The following is a 22,307-nucleotide window of genomic DNA, read 5'->3' as shown; positions in this document are numbered from 1 at the left end:
CATGACTTTGGCCGCAAAGTATAAGTTACACTTCTTGCAAATCCTTTCCAGTAGTACAAACTGAATTGATGGACAGTAAAGATCGTATGGGAGTTCTTTAAAGGCTTTCGTTGACCGTTGCAGTATTTCTTCAAACTTTCACATTTTTGAAACAAATAAACTGGGAAAAACGTGATTTTCTTTATCTGTCCTCTCTGGAGCCTTGAGACCATTGGATGTTTGAATAAGAGGAATAGGAGGAGGAATAAATCTGCTTGGATTTACAACGAAAAATGAACTTCTTGGTGACGAACAGCAGGTGTTGTCCAAACACTTGACAATTTGAGTCATATACTGACTTGTTCGGACATGTTCACTGAGCCATTTTTGATCCTTAGTTAGCATATCATCAATTTTCAGCTGTGATGCGTCAGGTTCAATATATTCAGCCACTGTAGGGAACTCATCAACCACAACTTTTGACCAGAACTCAGTTGACCCAGCAAATGCAAAGTTTCTTTTTTCTAGATCAAGGTCCATGGTTCGACGTTGGTTATCGATATACGTTCCATAATGATCGTAAGGTAATATAAGACCAGATAGTTCACGACTAAGAGGGGCCATTTTTTTTTCCCACACGGTTGAATGCGCTTCGACCGGGAGCATTGGTGGCCACAAAAAATCCATCCAAATCGTGACTCAAAAAGTGATGAACTGCAACATCAATCACATTTTGATAACGAGGATTCTCGTCAGGGCCTCCATCTACAGTGAGGAAAATTACTGGTTTGACGGACTTCTCAGGGCCAGATTTCACGATTTTCTCAAATTCTGGAACACTCAATAACCGCCCAAAGTCGAGCCCATGCGCAAATGCCGTAGACGAGCAATGTTTTCCGGAACGGATAGCTATGTATGTTGTCCCGGAGTACCCGACAGCTTCTGGTTTTCCTAATCCATTCGGTTGAATCTCAATACCAGCATATACGGATGGGATTAGTTTATTCTGCTCGGCCACAACCCAATCATGGTCAGGAAGGCTAACTCTGTACTCAACATGCATTATCATGGGCGATTGTTTGTTAGCGGCGGTGATTCCTATCAGGATGCGCGCTTTGTCGTCTTGACTTAAAAAACATGCTTCTTGTGGGCCCAAAAGAGAAGCCAGTGACTCCATGGATCGAATAGTTGCCGTACAGAATGGTCCGTCTATGTGCTTTGAATGCAAATCGTTTTGAGCGCGAATTAACTTGACAGGGACGGTGGCGACGTGTCGCTTCCCTTCAAGAGAGGAACTACGCCAAGGGAGTAATCGGAGATAAACTCCACTTCGACTGATTTGAAAGCCATCCTTCTTTAATTGTTCGGTCAGTTCATCCAAAGTAGCAATACTTCTATAGACTTCGCTTCTTCTTTTCTCGTGGGCAGCTGAGCCGTGCATGGCAAGATTGATGATGGCTTGAAGAAGCAAAGGTTGTTTGACTTCTAATCTGGGTCTTCCTGCCTTTAGTTGGCCACCCAAGGAGTCCTTCAGTGCCGGGTTTTCTTCCAAAACTTTTGCCAATTTCTTCTTTTTATTTTCTCTAGACTTTTTTTGTCTTATCTGGTCATCGACTCTTTTTTTCAACTCCTTTTCAAGATCCATTTTTTGTTTCTTTTTTTTCTTAAATTCGCTGTCTTGTTCTTCACTCAACATATCACAATCTTTTTGTTTCTGTAAGGTTAGCAAGTCAGAATTGACAAGGTTTAATTTGTCTTTTAATTCGTCTTGAGCCTTCGTTTTCGATGTAGTTGTTGCCTGTGCTTCTTTTGAAGTAGATGGATGCTCGTCTGATTGGGATTTTTCCTGGGGCTCATCAAATTGAGACGAATCTGGTAAAAATTCAATCGGAATTTCGGACGAGGAACCGTTTGATGACGTCAGTGATTTGTCTTGAGACTTTTTTTCTGATTTTTGTGACAAATTTCCCCAATATGAAAACATATTTCCTTTTCTCTTCATGGCAATAGATTTAAATTTTTTCATCATATCATCCAGTTTTTCTTCTTTGTCTTTTTCATCTTTCAGGCTTCTCCAAATCTCAGTGACCTCAGCTTGACAAACTTGTTTTGTCTTAGAAGGATATGCCTCATTATAAGCAAAACATAGGCTATTAAACGGGTTTACTAGTTTACTCATGTTAAAAACTATTAGAAATAGAATACGGGTCGAGAGAAAAGATTTCCGACCTCAACTGCGAGACAGTACTCGCGTTCAACTGAATTGCCCGTCGGCCAAATTTAGTCACATTACCACGACTACGACACCCCTTCGCATCATTTAAGTCCTTAGGGATTTTGATGTTCTTGGCTCTGGTCGTGGGAACGGAAATGAAGACCACTTGGGAAAAAAAAAATCTGCGATTTTTTTCGATTTCGTTTAAAAATTTTTTGTTTGTTTGTGACATCACATTTTAAGAATCTCCCCCCCCCCTGCCGTCACAGACCATCACAGAATCATGAACCCCCTCCCCCCCTCTGGCGTGTGACGTCATTTATGGACGGCCCCGTAATACAATGCCTTTTAACTTTATAATTTTTTTTCATTTATTAGAATATTACTTAATTAAGCAAAGGTATAATTTCATTAAAGTTACTGTAATAATTGTGAATTTCCACTCATGGGCATTCGGGTAGTGGAACCGGTTCCAAAACCCGATATCATTACTGTGTACCCTGTTTGACTTATTTTGTGCAATACATAATAGTTTTATTTATTTTTCTTCACTTGCCCACCCTTTTTTAAGTTAAGGCTGGGCCATATCTTTAAAAGGGGGTATTTTGAACGAAAGAAAACCGCTTGAAAAGCACCCCACCCGAGTAATGACCCATCAGCTATTTTTTAGCTAGGCAGGACGGTGCGGTTTCACGTGTCTCGGGTAATCCCTCTATCCCAGTACACAAAATTAAAATAGCTTCATAGGTAAAAATATTAGGTCTAAATAAACAAATTTTACAGAAATGGATAGCCGATGATTGGAGCTATCCACTTCCGTTAAATTTTTGCTTAACAAATACCTAACCGAGTAGTAAACCGATTGGATATGTTTGTCGGTGTGGTTTGACGGATCGTGAAACTAAATGAATTATAATCAGTAAACTATAAGCTCTATATTTGAAAAAAATTGCAGGAATGGATAGCTCTTGATAAGATCTATCCATTTGTTCAGAATTATTACATAAAAATTTTTTACTAAGGCAGTAAACTGTTTAACAATTTTTTGTTAAGGTCGGTGCAGTTTCACAGGTATCGGGTAATCCCCACCTCCCTGATTTATGTAAAAATTCAATTAATTTTTTGCGGAAAAACTATAAGTCCAAATTATAGTCCAATATTAATAGCCCTCATCAAGATCTATCTATTTCTATGAAAAATTTTGAACAAATATTCATAAATAAAAAACGCCACTGGGTGTCGGCCCTCGAGATTTATGTGGGGCTGCGTTGGCCGAACCGTTGGTGTATCCAAAAGTCCCATTTCTCTGCTTGACAGCATCCAGAACAAATGACAAACGACAGCCGTCTACGATATTTGTAAACAAACAGTCAAACACGAAATAAAAGTTATAAAATGAACACAAACACCAACAGATTGGAAATTCTGCTCAGACACGTAGTTTAATACGGCGAATCGAATAAGAAATAAATGAAAACGAAAAGTTCCCCAGTTTACACGCGATAATTCCCCCCAGTTTTGCAGCCAATCACAAACCGGCGGGAACCTCAAAAATTGGAATTTCGACCGAATAAATAAATATATAAAATGAACACAAACACCAACAGATTTGAAATTCTGCTCAGACACGTAGTTTAATACGGCGAATCGAATAAGAAGTAAATGAAAACGAAAAATTCCCCAGTTTACACGCGATAATTCCCCCCAATTTTGCAGCCAATTACAAACCGGCGGGAACCTCAAAAATTTGAATTTCGACCGAATAAATAAATATATAATATGAACACAAACACCAACAGATTTGAAATTCTGCTCAGACACGTAGTTTAATACGGCGAATCGAATAAGAAATAAATGAAAACGAAAAGTTCCCCAGTTTACACGCGATAATTCCCTCCAATTGACAACCACTCAAAACCCGGCTGGAATCCCTGGGGAAACAATCAACATTTTGGGGCTCATAACCACGGGATAAGGCCACTGGGGGTCCGCCTTCGAGATTTAGTTGGGCCTACGTCAATGGCTGAACCAGGCTGAATGGTGAAGTGGCGCGCTATTGTGTAAATATTCAATAAAAAAAACAGCAACGGGATAGCCTAGTTTGAAACCAAGTACCGGTTAGGTTGATCAATAATAAAATAATAATATAAAAATAATAAAAGGCCCGCGATGGCTAAAATAAGTGAAATAGTTGTAGTGCCAAAACGCTACGGTGGGTTAGGTTAGGTTAGGATGGCACATTTCGTCGTTGCCTTTGCCACTAGATGGCACCACACGAATGACTGATTGTACAAGTAGTTTTCACGGCTGACTTCATTATTCTTAAAATGCTAATAAAACAAATGACAAACGACAGCCGCCTACAATATTTGTAAACAAACAGTCAAACACAAAATAAAAGTTATGAAATGAACACAAACACCAACAGATTTGAAATTCTTCTCAGACACGTAGTTTAATACGGCGAATCGAATAAGAAAGAAATGAAAACGAAAAATTCCCCAGTTTACACGCGATAATTCTCCCCAATTTTGCAGCCAATCACAAACCGACGGGAACCTCAAAAATTTGAATTTCGACCGAATAGATAAATATATAAAATGAACACAAACACCAACAGATTTGAAATTCTGCTCAGACACGTAGTTTAATACGGCGAAGCGAATAAGAAATAAATGAAAACGAAAAGTTCCCCAGTTTACACGCGATAATTCCCCCCAATTTTGCAGCCAATCACAAACCGGCGGGAACCTAAAAAATTTGAATTTCGACCGAATAAATAAATATATAAAATGAAGAAAAACACCAACAGACTTGAAAATTTGCCCAGACACGTAGTTTAATACGGCAAATCGAATAAAAAATAAATAAAAACGAAAAGTTCCCCAGTTTACACGCGATATATTGACACCCCTCCAATTGACAACCAATCAAAACCCGGCTGGAACCCCTGGGGAAACAATAAACATTTTGGGGCCCATAACCACGGGATAGCCTTCAATCTTTCCCAAGGAAAATCTCTCAGGGATAGCCTTCAATCTTTCCCAAGGAAAATCTCTCAGGGAAAAACTTGATACAAGACGTTTTTTTATAGTTTTTGCGCTCTATAGATATCGAGGATTACAAAACACTAGAGTTCCTGAAGTGTCACGATCCCCTTGTTATCCCTTTACAGTTATATAAAAGTGGTAAATCTTCATCTAAGTTTATTCCCCCCATAGAGAAATATCATTTGATATTATGTTTTGTAATAAACATCGCGATCCTCTAACGAAAGCACCAACTCTGATACAACTTAAACTTGAAAACGGACATTTATTTCTTTTGATACACTAGCAGACTGCAGTAAAAGACAAACAACTGCTAAGTTCATGGGCTCAATCTAGCCAAGTCTGCAGCATGTTTCGGCTATCCCCCGCCACGGTGCGCACAAATCGACTAGCCGCATGACTTTTGGCTAAGCGGATACGAAGCAAGTAGAAAGTGGTCTATATACGTAAAACGCAATTGTTATAAATGTTAAAAAAAAGCATGTTTATATTTTGAAAAATGTTGTTCTTCGATACTAGTAGGACGCGTTGAAGTCCATTCCAAGTTAGAAAAAAGGAGGTAGGGAGTGCGTCAAAACGATTAAACGGGCACGATAGGGAAGCTCCCGGCATTAACTATTATATCCAGGGGGCTATGGTATAGGTGGTATAGGCGATCGGGGCCAGGATAAAATGCGGACGCGGACTGCGGACAGGAGAAACTGCGGACTTTCACCTGCGGACTGGCACAAAATTTTTGACAGCAGTCCGCAGTTTCTCCACAGGGTAGCTGTCCGCAGTCCGCGTATTATACGGGGATACAGCATTCCATATAGACATCTCTATGCGCTGGTAAGGCAAAAAATTGGTAAGTAAAGTCTTCATTTCATAATAGTATTTAACATTAAAATTTCATAATATATATAGCAGCAAAATTTGACTGGTTTTTACAGGACAAGACAGATCAACCTTATTTTTGTCATGCATTGGCTGTTGTTCGATAACTGTTGCTTTTAAAAAATATGTATGCATGCAACAATTCCAATGAATAAAAATTAAAATGCGCACAGCTCTTAGCAGCTGACTATTTTATTTATTTTTTTCCTATAGGCCAAATCCATTATATTCTATTTTCTTTTATGCACAACTAAGAATTTGAATTAGACAACCGTAGCGCAGTTAAGTCGTCCTTCAGAAGGCGGCAACGTGGTACCAAACTTTGGAAAGAATGGTACCATAAGGAATGTCTTCCAAAAGAACAGCATTATGCCTTTCAGGAGTTTTAAAAAACCCCTTGGAAATACCCCAAATCCTTTTAAGTTTATTACATGTTTTATTTGCATTGTTGTACCAAGAGTTTACCTAGTTAAGAAGTAACCATGTTATGTAAACTGTCCTTTACTTTCATATTTTGAATAATGCATATGTTGATTTTTAAATACTATTTTTAGTTTGAAATTTAATATTAGATATGGGCATGGAGTCCGCAGATACCAGTCCGCAGTTTATCCTGTCCGGTCCGCACTTTCAATCGCTCCATGTACGAAACGCCGGAAACGGTCCGCATTTTATCCCTAAGTCCACGAAAAATCTGTCAAAAAATTTTGGGCCAGTCCGCAGGTGAAAGTCCGCAGTTTCTCCTGTCCGCAGTCCGTGGTCCGCATCCGCATTTTGTCCTGGCCCTAAGCGATCGTAGTCTTTCCATTCTTGGTCTGTGTCTGTGGTAAAGTCTGTGGTAAAGGTTTCGAAATAACAATTATTTGATTATTTCTGCTGGTATACTAATTCAAATAAGGTATTTTGTAATGCCATTTTTCATGTTTTAAAGGAACTGTCTTTTTCTTATAGATAAAAATATTTTGGGATGGGAAAAAAGAAAAACTTGGATAAAGAATCATTGAAATTTCCTGAAAACGTCCCGTCTCTTCTTGAAACTGAATCTTGCTACACCCAACAACTAGATGATTTAATCTCTAAGTATATTTCTGCTGCAATGTCTTAGGAGTTTTCAATTAATGCCCCTTTTACCTTTTAGAATGTACACATTTGTAGATGTTGTAGATGAAGATCTGGAAAGAAAGCCTGTAGTAGAACCACCAAATGAAATTGACCATACCATCTTACTCCATTTCCATTCTTTACCTGAAAAAAATGAAGAAGAAAGAAGCAATGGAAAGAGGAGACTTTTGAAAAGAAAATCCAAGTTCTGTGAGAATATTTCTTATGAAGATATGTGCAGTGTTGTAGTTACTGGTGAATGGATTTTGAAAAAACAAGGAATTTACGGTAAGGGCAGAGAAAGGCGAGGAGAAGAGGTAACAGGTGCTGTTCATTCTCCACTTTTTCAGAGGCTTTGAATAAAAACAATTAATTTGGTTTTCCATGTACAGCAATTTTACTTAATTTTTCTAGCATTTTGTTAAATTTTATGCTTAATATGTGACTAAATAATAGCCAGTTCAAAGTTTGAAAGCATGGTATGGTGTGGTTATAGCTTTGTGCTGGGGCCACTGAATGTTATATCACTGTCGAGTAAAAGTATAATTGCAAGTGAACAGTGATACTTGAATCCAAAATTTTTAAGGTAATCTGATAATCTTTTTTGCAGTGTTATATAGAGAACAATTACCAAATCTTAACCATTCATGTGCTGTTGGCTTTTCATTAATTTTTAATATTTTGGCCACACCACTGCGCCCCTGTAGAAAAAGGGGGGAGGGGGGGTTGACGGTCATATACGTACGTTAATGAAGCTTTGGTCTTTGTCGGAAGTTAGTGGTTTGTGAAGTTATCTAAAATGACCATGCATTAAACCAATTGGCTTTAAAGAAATCGCTACCAAACGAAATTTAATGTGACATTCTTGAACTTTTCTGAAATCCCATTCAAGAAAAAAAGGATAGTGAAAAGAATACTTATCGTCCTTACCTGAGGAAGAAAAATGAGCCACTCTTTCTAAGTTCGCTACAACAGCAAAAAAGAAAGGCCTGTTTTATAATGCGGGGTGAGTTTGATGTTTTAATCTATCAAATATGTGTAACGTTGAACGCAACTAATGAAATTGTATATTCGTTGAAATGAAATTTGGAATTCAAATATTGGTATTGAATCAGCAACCACAATAATACTCAATGATCTAGGCTAGTGCGTGTTATAGTTTTGCCCCATTGTCTACTGGTCATTGTTCTCTTGTTTTAATAAACTTGTCTGTTCGGTTTGTTTCTTTTTTTTTTTTATTCAAATTGTTTTCTTTTTTGCTTCGTGTTTCTCTTGCTTTCGATTGTTTCACTTTCAGTTCAACAGCAAGTGGTGAACTGGAGCGCACGTGAAAATACATGGTACTGACGAGTTATAAGAGACTATCCCAAAAAGCCAATTTCACAGAGACAGAGGTTTCAAACGTTGCGGAAATGAACATTGAATTTGTCAACGATGGTTTTCGGCTAGATGAAAGTCAGAGTATTGCAAAGATCGAGGGCGATGAGGCGACCATTCCGCATCTGGAATCGTCTTCTAATGGAACGAAAAGCCAAAGTTTATCTTCGGAGATGCTGGAGCACGAAAACTTTCCTGTTTTTCTGTCGAAATCATCGATGACGCTGTTAGTTGAAAAGGCAGAACCCGATATCCGATTGCACCAGGAAGAAAAAAACGAAAAAGTCAACGATGTGGGAAACGAAGGAGAAGAGCGTGGAGGATGGAGCAACAAACTTGATTTCCTGTTCTCTTGCATCAGCGTCTCGGTAGGATTAGGCAACATTTGGCGTTTTCCTTATCTTTGTAAGTAACCCTAAAGTTGTTAACGATTCTGAAGTGGGGGTTTAAGACAGCAATTCTGAATTTTTCATCTCAGGTTACAAAAATGGCGGGGGTATGTGTTTTTACGTTCCTTAGGTTTCAGTTTCATACATCTCAGGTCTGCTTAACGTTTATTGCTTCAATATTTTCATAGGAGCATTTCTGATAGCGTACTTTGTTGCCATGGTATTTTGCGGCATTCCGATATTCTACGCAGGTACTAATTGAAATCTATCGCCAACTGGTATTTCTTCGTCATTAACAACTAAAATTTTCTTGCAATTCGCTTTACAGAAGTTGCATTAGGACAATATTTAGGAGTTGGGGGTATTATTGAAAAAAACTAGCCTTGTATATGTTTATGTGTGTCAGTGTATTATCAAATATTATTATAGGTATGACATTCATTGGTCAATTAGTGCCTATCATGAAAGGTATAGTTTTTTTTTGTTTCGTTGTTTGTTGGTTTTTTTAACTTTTACAATGACTTGACATATTAATTTTTCTGTCAAAACGTTCTAATTACATAGGAGTAGGTTTCGCAACCATGGTGAGTACGTTTGACAAATGAATCTACTTGATAATATCAGTCTAAACATAATTCAGGTTGTGGTCGTACTTATCGACATTTATTACACCGTCATCATCGCTTGGACCCTATTTTACTTGATTGCGTCGTTCACCGCTTTGCCAAGTCTTCCCTGGGCCGGTTGTGGTATGTACACTCTACAACATCGTATAATGAAACGGTGCTGTATTACTAACTATAGTCTATCGCAATGTTTTGTATTCCACGTTATTGCAAATGTGATTAAGTTTACTTTTTAAATATACACCTGTAATTTTTATGGAGCCCTACATATATTTTTTCTTATACTAGTATAATTGTCCCAGATTTTGAAATGTAGCAACTTCCCTATTTCAATCAGATAATGTATGGAATACACCCAATTGTTACGTCCCGACCGACGTGGCGAATCTGACGTATGGGATCAGCCTCACCAACTCGTCGGTGTCTGCAGTCGAAGAATTTTGGACGTAACACTACACCTAAAAACATACGCTGCAAATATATATAAGTAATCACACCATTACATGTGCTTGTAGTGAGCGAGTTTTAGGCATAACAGATAGCATCGACAACTTGTCTTCCGTACGTTGGGAACTGTTTGGAACACTGGTATTGGCATGGATTCTTGTTTATTTCATCATCTGGAAGGGCTTAAATGAAAGCGGTTACGTAAGTTATTTAATATCAGATTTCCCTTTAATAAACCAACCTTTAAACTAATATGTAATGTAATTACACACTATCAAATGCAGATAGTCTGGTTCACAGCCTTGTTTCCCTATGTTATACTTTTGGTGCTTCTTGTTCGAGCAGTTACTCTGGAAGGCGCGGAGATTGGATTGTTGTACTATGTCACCCCGAAATGGTGAATAACAATAACGAGGATATAGTAATGGCATTAACTGAAATAGTTCTGAATTCCCAGGGATCTTCTGCTTACCGCTGGACCTTGGATTGATGGTATAACAGGCATTTTTTAGTTTAGTAGTGTTTGTTGTATGATATGAGCCATTTGTTGTTATGTAGGTACAACGCAAATTTTCTTCGCCTATAGTATCGGAACTGGAGCATTACCCGCGCTAGGTTCATATAACACGTTTAAATACAACTGCTTCAGGTGAGAAACCTTTCGCGACATAGGTCTACGTACACGTACAGTACGTACACCCGACTCCATAAATATGTGCACCCTCTGAAATTCTGATTCTGAATGCCGGGAAAACTTTAGTGCCGCTGCAATTATAGACGACGGGTGGTTTTCGAAACAACCAGGGGATAGCTATTCCTTCCCCCTCCTCTGGTTTCTTCAAAAACCCCCCGTCTTCCTAAATTGGAGTGGCACTTAACGTTCCCGCCATTCAGAGGGTGCAGCGTGCAAATATTTATGGAGTCGGGTGTACAAAGCTTACGCGTTTGATAATGAAATATAGATTAACGGTTCCTGTTGCGATAGTTGTAAATAAAGTGCAGTAGTAAGCAGTGTTCTGCCGAATAAGGAAAAAATTTATTTGAATATGAATACGAATAAAATGAAAATTGAATAGAATAAAGAATAAGAATAAAGAATAAAAATAAAAAATGAAGAATAAAGAATAAAGAATAAAAATAAAATTTATTTTTATTCGTATTTCGAATAAATTTTCGAATAAAATAAATTCTAATGATTTTCTTAATTTAAGGATGATGTTTCGATTTTTGAATCATAAAATTAAAAACAATTAATAGTAAATAATTAAGCAAGTGATTTCTTTATTTTGGTGACACAGCCAGTCCAATCAAATAAAACAAAAAAAACTTCAAAATCAACGGAATCCAGATTCATGGAACAGTAGAAAAGTTTATTTGATAATTTTATTACCGAAATGCCTAATACCAGTTGCAAGATTTATACACTTTAATACGTAAACGTAACAGCTTAGTTTTATACTTTAAGTTCTTCCAGAAGTAGTATCACTAATTCAAGAGTGTGCTAGTAGCAGACAATTATTGGCCTCATGATATTTTCAATGGCTAAACGGCAAAAATAACTCCAAACAAAAGAGCAACGGCTAGCGGAAACAAAGATTTTTAAACTTAGAGGAACTTTATTTTTTATTCGATTTTTCCATTTAAATTTTGGATAATCGAATAAAAAATAAAAATAAAATACAGGTAAAAAACATTCGAGAATAAAGAATAAGAATAAATCGAATAAAAATTTATTCGAAATAAAGAATAAGATTTTATTCGTATTCTTATTCAGAATACGTTTTTTATTCGAAAGAGCTTTATTCGGCAGAACACTGGTAGTAAGATCGAGATTGATTTTCATTTGTATTGGAATCATCACTGAGCTATCCAATTAGTTTCCCCAATCTTCATTAGAAATATCGTTTTCTAATCGCCTAGTAAAAAAATAATAATATATAGAGCAGTAAAACATCCTACGTTGCACGTTCTCCACAAATGCGAAAATCTCATTTGTGTCCAAGTTGGTCTGCTGCGGCTGCAGCGTCTTATGGAGAAACCAACTTCTTCCTGTTAAAAAATAAGTTTTCATAAATATAATTAAGATTTTCCCCCTTTTCTTCCTAGCAGTGGGTACCCTATTCATTTTTCATTTCCCAATTTTTTTTTCTAGCCCTAGTTCTATTTGGTTTATTTTTATTTTAGTAACCGCGTGTTTGTTTGCTCGTTTGCTTTTGACATTTTTTTTAATGGTTGGTTTTAACACTGTTGAATAATGTTTTACAATATATAGGGACGCCATGATAACTTGCTTAGTGAACACTGTGACGTGTTTGATTGCAGGGATCGTTACGGTATTTGTGATATTCTAATTTACAATTAAACTCCTGTGCTGATTGTTTACCCAATGTTTGCGCTATAAAAAGTTTGCAATTCTTGGAACAATTGCGCATGCAACTAATGCCAGTATTGATTCGGTGGTGACTTCTGGACCTGGCCTTGTTTTTATTACATATCCAGAAGTAGTTTTACGCCTTCCAGGAGCGCCAGCCTGGGCAGTACTTTTCTTCATCATGCTTGCGGTAAGTCCAGTGATACTAATGGAGCCAATCAATTAATAGGAAAATGAAGTGATTCAAAATTTTGAATCTGATTTTATTGAATAGATTTTAGGAATTGATTCGGAATTCTGTAATGTCGAATCTTTCGTTACCGGACTTAGCGACAACTGGCCGGGAAAGTTGCGAAAAAACAGAAAATTCTTCTCGTTTCTCTGCGTGTTAATGATGTTTCTTCTGGATATTCCCATGATAACTCAGGTTTGACAAAAACATGGAATAGCCAAGGTGCCACAGCACTGCGTGATATAACGTGTTATATTTTATTTATTTGCGTATTTTAGGGTGGTATTTACATTTTTCAGTTAATGGACTATTATTCAGCCAGCGGGATGTCAATGCTCTTCCTTGTATTTTTCCAAACTATTTCTATTGCATGGATATTTGGCACTAGCCGATTCTGTGACTGCATTGAGCAGATGTCTGGTAGCAGACCCTCTTGGTTCTTTTACGTCTGCTGGTGTTTCTTTGGCCCACTTGTTATGGCAGTAAGAAATCTTATAAGCACGTGACTTCTTTTAAAATCTCTAAAACTTGACCCCATTTTTATTTTAAAAGGGTGTATTTTTATTTTACGTCATTCAATACATCCCAGTAACATACGGTGAAAACTACCAATACCCTTGGTGGGCGGAAGCCATTGGAATCACCATCAGCTTGTCTTCCATGTTATGGATTCCTGGTTATGCTGTCTACTACATCGTGACGACTCCGGGGACGTTAAAAGAAGTTGTTCCAAATTTTATATCCTTAACAATGTCACTTGAATTTTTCTATAATGCTTCTTTTTCCTTCAAGGTATTGGCAAAAGGGGTTACTCCTGTTTGCAAGCCCAGAAGTGGAGCTCCACCATTACCGCCTACCGCAGACGAAGTAAAAAAACTCAGTAATGTTTTATAGCATGTCATGCGTGCGTTCACATATTCACGTTCAAAACCCCTTCCCTTGGAACCTTGTTTCATGAATAAATATAACAAAAGTGCTGGTCTTATATTAGGTACGTGACTTTATATAACGTACGTCCATGCCGATGAATGTATTCGACAATGTAATCTACATACGAATTGGTAGTAGGCCTAAGTGAACCGCGCTATTTTTTGTATTTTCCATCATAAGTAGTCTACGCAAAATGTGCTAGACTACTTAGATAGTGTTTGAAAAATCTGACGTATCTTTAGAGCTTCAACCCAGTATTCTAGTATTATAGACTTAAACATGAAAATAGTTATGAATATATACATGAAATAGTTTTTAGCGATTCTGTCGTTTAAACTGTAAAAATCGCCTATAATAGTTCAGATACTAATACATAATTGAACTCCATTTGAAAGCTACCACAAATTAAATGTGAGATTTTTTACTACCAAACATACCTTTTTATGTACGATGGCCGATGGGTTCACTGGTTTAGACACAGAATTTTCTATACCGGTATTAATTTACATCACATACTACGTACACCCAGTTCAAATATTTTCAACATGCTATTTATCGTAGCCGATCATGAATTTCCACAGCAGTTTTGCATGTGACACTTACTGTCGATTTGTTTAATAGTTTTACTATTTGCAAATAACAAATTCAGGTTAGAGAATGGACGAAAGAAAAATCGATGCAGAAGACGGCAGAGGCTGTTGAGAAGGTTTGGCTGACCACGCAGTACAGAATAATGGATATTGCACCGCCTTTACTGCATATTCTCAATCAAGTAGCCTCATCCACTGACATCACACCAGAGAATCCTCTCCTGTTAGCAACGGAAGCGGCTCTGGCACAATGGGCAAGGGCCTTTAACCATGTCACGCGCCGTCACGGACAAAACGTTCTCAAATGTGCGGCTCCACGTTCTGAGCTGGATGCAGAAGACTCATTTAACAATGAAGAAGGCACCAAAGGGTTGTTTGGCCCATAATTTCTGGCGGCCATGTTAAAGGAAGCAAACCAAGAACTTACTTTGAACCAGATAGAAGCAGCACAAGCTGGCCCATCAGGGTTGCAGTCTACAGGTCGTGGTACCGGACGTCAAAACAACCGGGTAGGCAGAGCTAAATCGGAAAGAGGTTTCCAAAGCAAGAGAGCAGAGCGTGGATCTAAGTATGTGTCGAACTCTCTGTTATTGAATTTTAGCTTATTAGATTCCCCCCAACCAATTGGAGGTAGAATTTCTTAATTTGCTTCGAATTGGGTTTTAGTATCTTCTTTAGGTTCTTCAAATAGTGTCTGAAGGCGCTTGGCTGGATTTAGAGTCAACCCCTTGTCAAATGGCTTGCCCAACGGAGGTAGCTATGGCCTTAATAAATGCAGTTGGTGTGTGAGAAGGAAGCAGCGGATTTGTTAGAGAAGCAGGCAGTTTCGGAGGTAGTTGACAGATCACCCAGGTTTGTAAGTTCATTGTTTTTGATTCCCAAAAAGTCGGGGGGGACTTAGACCAATATTCAACTTAAAACCTTTTAACAAATTTGTTTGTTACGAACATTTTAAAATGGAAGGGTTGGAAACAGTAAAGAATCTTGTACACAGTCAAAAATGGAAACCCCACTTAAGCCCACTTTAAAGTGGGGAAAATGAAAGTATACACTTATTGGGGTAGACGCCCACTATCTAGTGTATATATACACTTAGGCGTACACTTTTTAAAAAGTGTAGCAGCCCACTTAGGCCGAAGGTGGGCATTGGTTTATATTAGGTGTACCTACGTGTGGTACACTAATTAGTGGACAACCAGGTGGATTTATAGGGGTAGATGAATGAAATAAACAAAATTTAGATTTTAGAAAAAGCAGGTGATGCTGTCATTTATTCATTAAGGCTGGATTTGGTATGCAGTAAACGAATAAAGGTGAAAAAACAAGCGGTATATCAAAGAATGAATTTAACTTTGCTGCTGTTGTTTGAGGGACTGCGGAATTGTTGCTGATGCAACATTGTCGAGGCAGTTTGCAAATTCTTGATTGCAAGCGCTGATATTCTTTCCAATTTGAAAAACAAATTGTTCGAAAAAAAAAAAAAATTTGTCAAGATATTGAGGATATTCCAATCGGAAAATGAAAAAGATGCAAATAGCACATGAAAGGCATGAGCACAGTTACTACCAACTGGAATGGCAGTTTTTTCTATGACGAGAAAGAATGATAAAGGATGTTCCAGGGTTCCAGAGACGATCAAGAATGGCTGTTTATGATAGATTTCGTCTTTTGATTCTACAATAGAAGATATACTAGCATTTTCCTGGAAAAAAGAAATGACATTCAGTCAGGTCGATGAAAGTAAAAAATAATAAAACAGAAATTACTTTGACGAAGTAAAAAAGGCGACCCAGTTTTGATGAAAAATCAGCCTTCTTAATCCTGGATACACTGGGCATTACTTTCAAACACAAAACTAATGCCCCAAGAGATTCTATAAAGCGCGTAAAAGATATTAAATGTTTTAAAATTGTTTCCATGCCTTCAATTCTACAAGTAATAAACGTTTTTATCATACCGTCAGTAGATTTTGTAACTTCCACTTTTTTCCTTTCCGCTAATCCAACCAAAGCGTTCTGAAACCGTCCGAAGAAACGCGTTTCCAAGCAGGAGTGTGCGTCCTTATATTTTCGATAAAAATCGTGCAATATCTAACAAAAAATATATTATAGTAAAAAAATTACGTAATTTAACTGTATGAATTACCAAAGATCCGTTTTCAAAATCCACGTAACGTGGATATTCTTCGAAAATTTGAGAAGCGGACGTTAAGGTTACAGAAATTTGCTGCTCCCGGTAATCAAACGTACTCTCCATATACTCATGGATCTTGGCTTTATTTGTGATAGATTGCTGCTGTTTTAAAACCATGTTGAATCCTAAAGTGTCTACTTAATGCTGTGTAAGGGCCAGGGATAATCTTTTCACATTTAAAACACGAGAAGTCACTACGTCGCTTCTCCACACTTGACATGGCACTATGGCACTGCCAGAAACCAAGAACTAAAAATTTGTTACAACACTCTGCCGTCAAGCTGAAACGCCACGCTGCTTAGCTTACACGATCAACGAAAAAAAACACAAAAAACAGCACTTACTACAGTTAAGGATCGTTGCACTCGATGCTGATAAACGCGGATAAAACACAGCAGGTAATGACCTATCTGGACCTTCAACGACGATGTAACTGGCAATGGCGATCAGAGCTGCAACTTTGAACACACCCACACTGTTGTGGCTACTGTCTGTCTTTTGTTTTTAGCAATATTGCACAGAAGAAGTGAGTCATTCGACCTTGGAGGCGTTTCACCTTAGGGCGCAGATAAGGGTTGATACAAAAGGGGTGGGGAGAAAGAATTGCCACTGGCTGTAAGGCCAGCATTGTCTCAGAGATATGGTATACACTTGTCATTGAGTACCGGAATTAGTGTACTTCAGCACTTTTGGCAAGTGTTGTGCTGGACCACTTAACTCACACTTACGAGTTATACACTTACTAGGTGTACTAAAAGTGGGCAAACTTTTTTAACTGTGTAAGAAAGGGGGATTGACTCGTTAAATGAGATCCAAAGGATGCCTACATCACCATTCCCATTGCTAAACCCCACCAAAAATATTTACGCTTTGCTTGGAAAACTCGCCTTTATAAATTTTAGTGCCTAGCCTTTGGTCTTTGTTCAGCCCCTCGCATTTTTACCAAGGTTTTGAAGGCAGTGGCATCTTTTATGAGAGAGCTGGGGGTTGAGATTAGTAATCTACCTTGACGACATATTACTTATGAATGAGGACAAGACCACACTCAAGGCATAGGTCGAGTGGGTGGTTCGGCTTTTAGAATTTTGGGGTTTCTGATTAACTGGGAGAAGTCTGTTACAACGCCGTCTCAGACTTTACAATACCTGGGAGTAATAATTGATTCTAGTGTCCTTTCCTTCACGCTTCCTTCGTCGAAGATAAGCCACATTCAGAAGCAGTGTTCTGTGGCACTGTCGAACCAATTGGTCTCCTTAAGAGAGCTATTATTAATTTTGGGTAGTCTGGCTTGGTCGATTCTATCGGTACCTTTTGCTTATGCGCATTATAGGTCAAAGCGGTGCAACCACAATCTAGCCTAGAAGTGCATTCTCTCCTCCAAAGCACGATAGGACTTGATGTGGTGGTCTTCCTGTTTGAAGGAAGTTAACGGCAAGGCATTTTCACCACTGGACCCAGATCTAACGATTCATTCAGATGCTTCGTTGAGTAGATGGGGTGCATGTTCGAACGGAGTTACTACGGGCTTCCTTAGAGCTCAGAACTAGGTTGTCATATTAATTTACTAAAGCTAAACGCAGCTTCCAATGCCTTGAAGTCCTTTGCCAATTTCTTAAACGGTATTTTTATTCGAATTTTTTTGACAACCACACAGCGGTTTGTTATTTAAATATATGCGGAGGAACGAAATCTAGGCAGCTCACTGCATAAGTCATCGAGATTACGGAGTGGTGTGAAACCCGTAACATCCAAATTCAGGCCATCTACATTCCAGGTAACTTAAATGTTGTGACAGATCACGAATCGAGAGTTTCCAATGATTCTAGCGATTAAATGCTGTCTCTATCCGTATTCAAGAAGATTAGGGATACATGGTCAATCAGAACAGATTTATTTGCCAACGCGTGGAACGCCCAAACAACAGATTTTGTTTCTTGGAAGCCTCAGACCCGGGGCGCAAGCGGTTGATGCCTTTTCATGCAGCTGAAGAAATATGGAAGGTTATCTATTCCCTCCCTTTTCTCTTATTCCTGGTTGTTTAGCAAAAATTAGGAGAGATCAGTACATGATCGTCATGGTATGTCCAGTATGGCCGAGTAAACCGTGGTATCCCCTTGTATTAGAGCTAGTGTGCGATACGCCGAGAATCCTACGGAACGGCTGCAAACTCCCGACGTCTCCATCAGGAGGTTTCACATCCGCTCGCGGGGGCCAACCTAATGTTAGCAGCCTGGAGACCATCCGGATCGCTCTCAGAAGTCAAGAATTTTCAAGCAAAACTATCGAGGTATTGTTAGCAGGAGATCGTGCATCCACGCTGTCTGCTTACGAGTCAGCGTGGTGCAACTGGACTAATTGGTGTGCTGCACAACACCAGAATCCCATGTAAAAGGATTTGACAGCAATTCTAGGCTTCCTTACGGCCTTGTATACAGAGGGTAAGTCATACAGTACAATTAACATACATCGTTCTATGTTATCCATGGCGCAAAACTCTATAAATAACGTTTCCACAGGGCAACACCCACTAGTAATTCGTTTCATGAAAGAATGTCATAATATTAACCCCCCTAGACCTAAATACTCGTCCATGTGGGACGTAGAAATTTTTTTCAGCTTTATGCGCAACGCGGGGTGCAATTTGTCGCTGGATCTACCAACTCTTACGAAAAATTTGGCTACGTTATTAGCGGTCTCTACCCTACTGAGAGTTTTGAAAATAACCTCTCTAGACAAACAAACTTTGGAATTTTCTTCTTCCGGAGCAAGAATAGCTCTCTCCAGGTCAAAAAGGGCTCAAACAAATGGGTCTTTACGGTGTGTGTCAGTGGCTAAGTATATTAATAATAGAATTTTCCCAGTTGACTGTCTACGTGCATACATTTACTTAACAGACGTTAGAAGGACAGAAAAAAATCAGCAGCATTTATTCACCAGCTTAATACAACCGTTCGGATCAGCATCCGGCAATACTGTAGCTAGATAGATAAAAATTCTATTCTTCGAGCGGGAGACTGGTCGAGCGAAGCAACCTTTGCAAAATATTACAACCGAGAAATTACGCTTTGAAATCACCATTAGGGTAGAGTAAATGTTCCGAACTGAGGCTTTCTAAACCCGTAATCCGAAAATCGCGCAACGCAGCCGTGGGGAGAAATGAGGGTAAACCCACCCACCAGCCCAGCGGCTACGAGGGAGGAGGAAGTTAAAAGGTTAGAAAGTCCGAAAAACGTTCTCGAATAATCAAGACCGTCTCGCTTTAGTTTTCAATCTGTGGTTAGTCGTTTTTTGTAAAAAGCGTGGCAGGGAAATACACGACTTCCAAACCAAAACCGTTACAGTGAGTATGTTTTCCATGCAATTTATATTTGCCAGAGGAATCGCGAAGCGATCCCGATCCGATCCGGGCATTTGTGATGAGATCCTAAGGTTCTCTTAAATCCCACCTGGTCTGGCGCCGCTGCTTCCATTTCCCGCATGTCCTTTCCGCGTTTTAGTATTTTTGTATATTGGACTTGTATGACATGTAATGGCGTCCACCAGTCTAAAACGAGAGTCAAAAGAGTCAGCTGGAAGTCAGCAGTTAGACGCGAGTCAGTCCCTACGTGGTGTACGCCCACGTTGAGTCATTTTCCTATAGCACTACTGTAACTTGTGCTATTCTCCAGCCTCTAAGTGAGGTTAGCTTCCTTTCGTACACGTATCTATTTCTTGTACGTGTTGCGTTGAGACCTCGAAGTGAGGTGCCCTCCATTTTCCTTTGTCATCTCATCCTAATTCTCCATCACCCATTGTCCGAGAATACAATCAGATCATCGACGATTAGACCGGTTTCTTACTCCCGAACTATTGAACATTGGTCCTTCGGGCCGGAGCGAAACCGAATCGTCAATGATTAAGGATATAGGAACATCATGTTTGGTTCCACGGTGAATCCACGAAAAGCAACGGTATCTCAAGCGCCAACAGATGTTGGGTAAGCAGACGTTGCTGGCACCATGACATACGATCCCTTTGTAACACAAAGGACATGCAAAGTCATACGTTCTCAGATTACGAGAACGTCTAGAAAGATTACGAATATCATCCAAGCAGAAGGCTCTAGAGGTGCTATACAAGGCTTAGTCAACCATACCAAGTCCCTGCTTGACACCGCGTGCAAGCTTCAGCAGCAGTTTATAGACGTAGTTGACGACGCCACGGTCGCCAAGCAATACGATATCCATCTAAACTACGTACAGCAAGTTGGCTTGGTAGTAGTAGGCTTGGAGTCAGATTTTAAAGAATACTAGGAGAGAATAAAAGCAGATCCAGCTACAGAGGCAAGCTCCTTTCACGGGTTTTCCGCAGCACATGGTAGCCAGAGACCGCCACTTCCCACCAAGATACCCCAACGCAACGCGTCTTGTCATAGTATAGCTTCGGTACCTTCTCGCTACAGTCCAGCTCCAGCACGTTCACGCCTAACCCCTACCAGCAAGAAAGCATTTCCTCTTATGTAGCAGATGCAGCCAGAGAAGAGCTTCAACAACTTGAGTTGGCCATAAGGAATAATACGACACCGGACAACGAGCGAGGAGAGTCCAGAGTTCGTAGGTGGGTTGAAGGACAGCAGCTACGCAGACAGGAAGATTCAGCCCCTGACGCATGGATTGACCTCTACCGGGACGGCCGATTGCACACCAACCGACGAGAGTTTTCTGGCACGTCCTCTTCCATCAGAGCTGAGTTGGGAGATTTCAATGGAAAGGCGTTGGAGTGGTTTAGTTGGATAGACCTCTTTCGCGCCCTGGTGCACGATACCCCGAAGTCCCCGGCAGAAAAGTTGGCGATACTACAGAGGCATCTGCGAGGCGACCTGTTGGACGTGGTCTATGGACTCGGAGGGGGCGAATCTGCAGATGCCGAAGCTTTGGGCCACTAAAAGGAGAATTACGGAAGCAGAGACGTCATGCGCGCTGCCTTGATGCAAGCGCTGCAGAAACTCAGCATTTACAAGCAGGATCCCAGCTCCTTCTGAAGATTTCTCGATAAGACCCGTACCTTCCATTACAACCTGTCCAGAATCGGAGAATCTGCGACGGCGGACGTGATTGAACGTATGTCTGAAGTTGCCCTTTGCCGACCGGTTGGCATGGAACACCGATCGGGGAGATGATTTGGAGCGACGTTCTCTGAATGAGTTCGGCAATTTGCTATTTCAGAGAACTATGGCCTATCAAAACGCCTATACCATAGCCGCAGAACAGTCACGCGACCGAAGGAGAGGTTTGCCACAAGATCGAATTCAGCCATTGCTGACAGTAATCGGAATCTGAGCGATGGGAAAGCAGCCACACCCTACTTTTGTTTCAAATGCGAAGGCCGACATCCGATGGAAACCTGTGCCCAGTTTAAGGAGCTGGCCAGTAAAGACAGGCTGCTCTTTTGCATGCGGCACAAATTATGCTTCAACTGCTTCGGGACTCATCATACATCACGAGAATGTAAGATCAAGAAACATTGCAACGTCACTGGGTGTAAGCACTGGCATCACGTTCTTTTACACGATGTAAGCGTGAAACCGGAGAACTGCTCGGCGACTGCTAGATGCAACACGACGCAAATCAAGACAGTATGGGAGATGGTCCAAGCGCAGGTGTACGACGTTGACGGGAATATCGCACTAGCCAATGTTTTCCTGGGTGGAGGGAGCAGCAGTACTCTCTTTCGAGAAGGTTTCATCCGGAAGCTGAGATTAGATGGGACACCACACACACTCTCAGTCGACGGCGCCGGAGGCGTGAGAAGTAAATATGCATCCAGACGTGTACAAGTACGACTCCGTTTGTTCGATGGAGAAGAAGTAACACTGAAGGGTTCTACCCTACCTACAGTGGCGAGTCCAGCTCCTGTGCTGGAATGGAGCGCACTGAAACAGAGGTGGAAACA

At 39.8% G+C, this 22,307-nt stretch overlaps 2 protein-coding genes, 1 long non-coding RNA gene and 1 pseudogene across 3 annotated transcripts; 1 reads left to right on the top strand and 3 right to left on the bottom strand.

Moving 5' to 3' along the window:
• Positions 1-503: 503 nt before the first annotated feature.
• Positions 504-2,438, bottom strand: LOC116919673 (annotated as a pseudogene).
• A 3,858-nt stretch (positions 2,439-6,296) lies between these two features.
• LOC116919672 lies at positions 6,297-8,441 on the bottom strand. The gene is made up of 2 exons (XR_004391983.2): positions 7,252-8,441; positions 6,297-6,953 (listed from the first exon to the last, which is right to left on the bottom strand). It is a non-coding gene; the product is annotated as an uncharacterized LOC116919672 (long non-coding RNA).
• Positions 8,442-8,507: 66 nt separating this feature from the next.
• LOC116919671 (sodium- and chloride-dependent GABA transporter 1) lies at positions 8,508-13,980 on the top strand. The gene is made up of 18 exons (XM_032925688.2): positions 8,508-9,003; positions 9,077-9,094; positions 9,176-9,238; positions 9,316-9,348; positions 9,417-9,455; positions 9,552-9,571; positions 9,628-9,736; positions 9,951-10,059; positions 10,129-10,261; positions 10,345-10,457; positions 10,518-10,552; positions 10,619-10,709; positions 12,333-12,393; positions 12,466-12,621; positions 12,706-12,858; positions 12,942-13,145; positions 13,216-13,386; positions 13,456-13,980. The coding sequence occupies exons 1-18, from the start codon at positions 8,559-8,561 to the stop codon at positions 13,555-13,557; spliced, it is 2,055 nt and encodes a 684-aa protein (XP_032781579.2). The 5' UTR covers positions 8,508-8,558; the 3' UTR covers positions 13,558-13,980.
• A 1,536-nt stretch (positions 13,981-15,516) lies between these two features.
• On the bottom strand, positions 15,517-17,058 carry LOC123475665. The gene is made up of 5 exons (XM_045178667.1): positions 16,721-17,058; positions 16,329-16,608; positions 16,141-16,273; positions 15,950-16,056; positions 15,517-15,885 (listed from the first exon to the last, which is right to left on the bottom strand). The coding sequence occupies exons 2-5, from the start codon at positions 16,491-16,493 to the stop codon at positions 15,517-15,519; spliced, it is 774 nt and encodes a 257-aa protein (XP_045034602.1). The 5' UTR covers positions 16,494-16,608; positions 16,721-17,058.
• Between the last annotated feature and the right edge of the window lie 5,249 nt (positions 17,059-22,307).

This window comes from Daphnia magna, linkage group LG9 (genome assembly GCF_020631705.1).
Source record: "Daphnia magna isolate NIES linkage group LG9, ASM2063170v1.1, whole genome shotgun sequence".
NCBI classification, from domain to species: domain Eukaryota; kingdom Metazoa; phylum Arthropoda; class Branchiopoda; order Diplostraca; family Daphniidae; genus Daphnia; species Daphnia magna.
This window is presented reverse-complemented; position numbering and strand designations above follow the sequence as displayed.

Coding starts and splice junctions, on each gene's coding strand:
- LOC116919671 (XM_032925688.2), top strand. CDS start 8,559: ATGGTACTGACGAGTTATAAGAGACTATCCCAAAAAGCCAATTTCACA. Junction 9,572..9,627: donor GAGTAGGTTTCGCAACCATG/GTGAGTACGTTT, acceptor AACATAATTCAG/GTTGTGGTCGTACTTATCGA. Junction 10,458..10,517: donor TACTATGTCACCCCGAAATG/GTGAATAACAAT, acceptor CTGAATTCCCAG/GGATCTTCTGCTTACCGCTG.
- LOC123475665 (XM_045178667.1), bottom strand. CDS start 16,493: ATGGTTTTAAAACAGCAGCAATCTATCACAAATAAAGCCAAGATCCAT. Junction 16,274..16,328: donor ATTTTGAAAACGGATCTTTG/GTAATTCATACA, acceptor ATTTTTTGTTAG/ATATTGCACGATTTTTATCG. Junction 15,886..15,949: donor GCCTTTTTTACTTCGTCAAA/GTAATTTCTGTT, acceptor TCTTTTTTCCAG/GAAAATGCTAGTATATCTTC.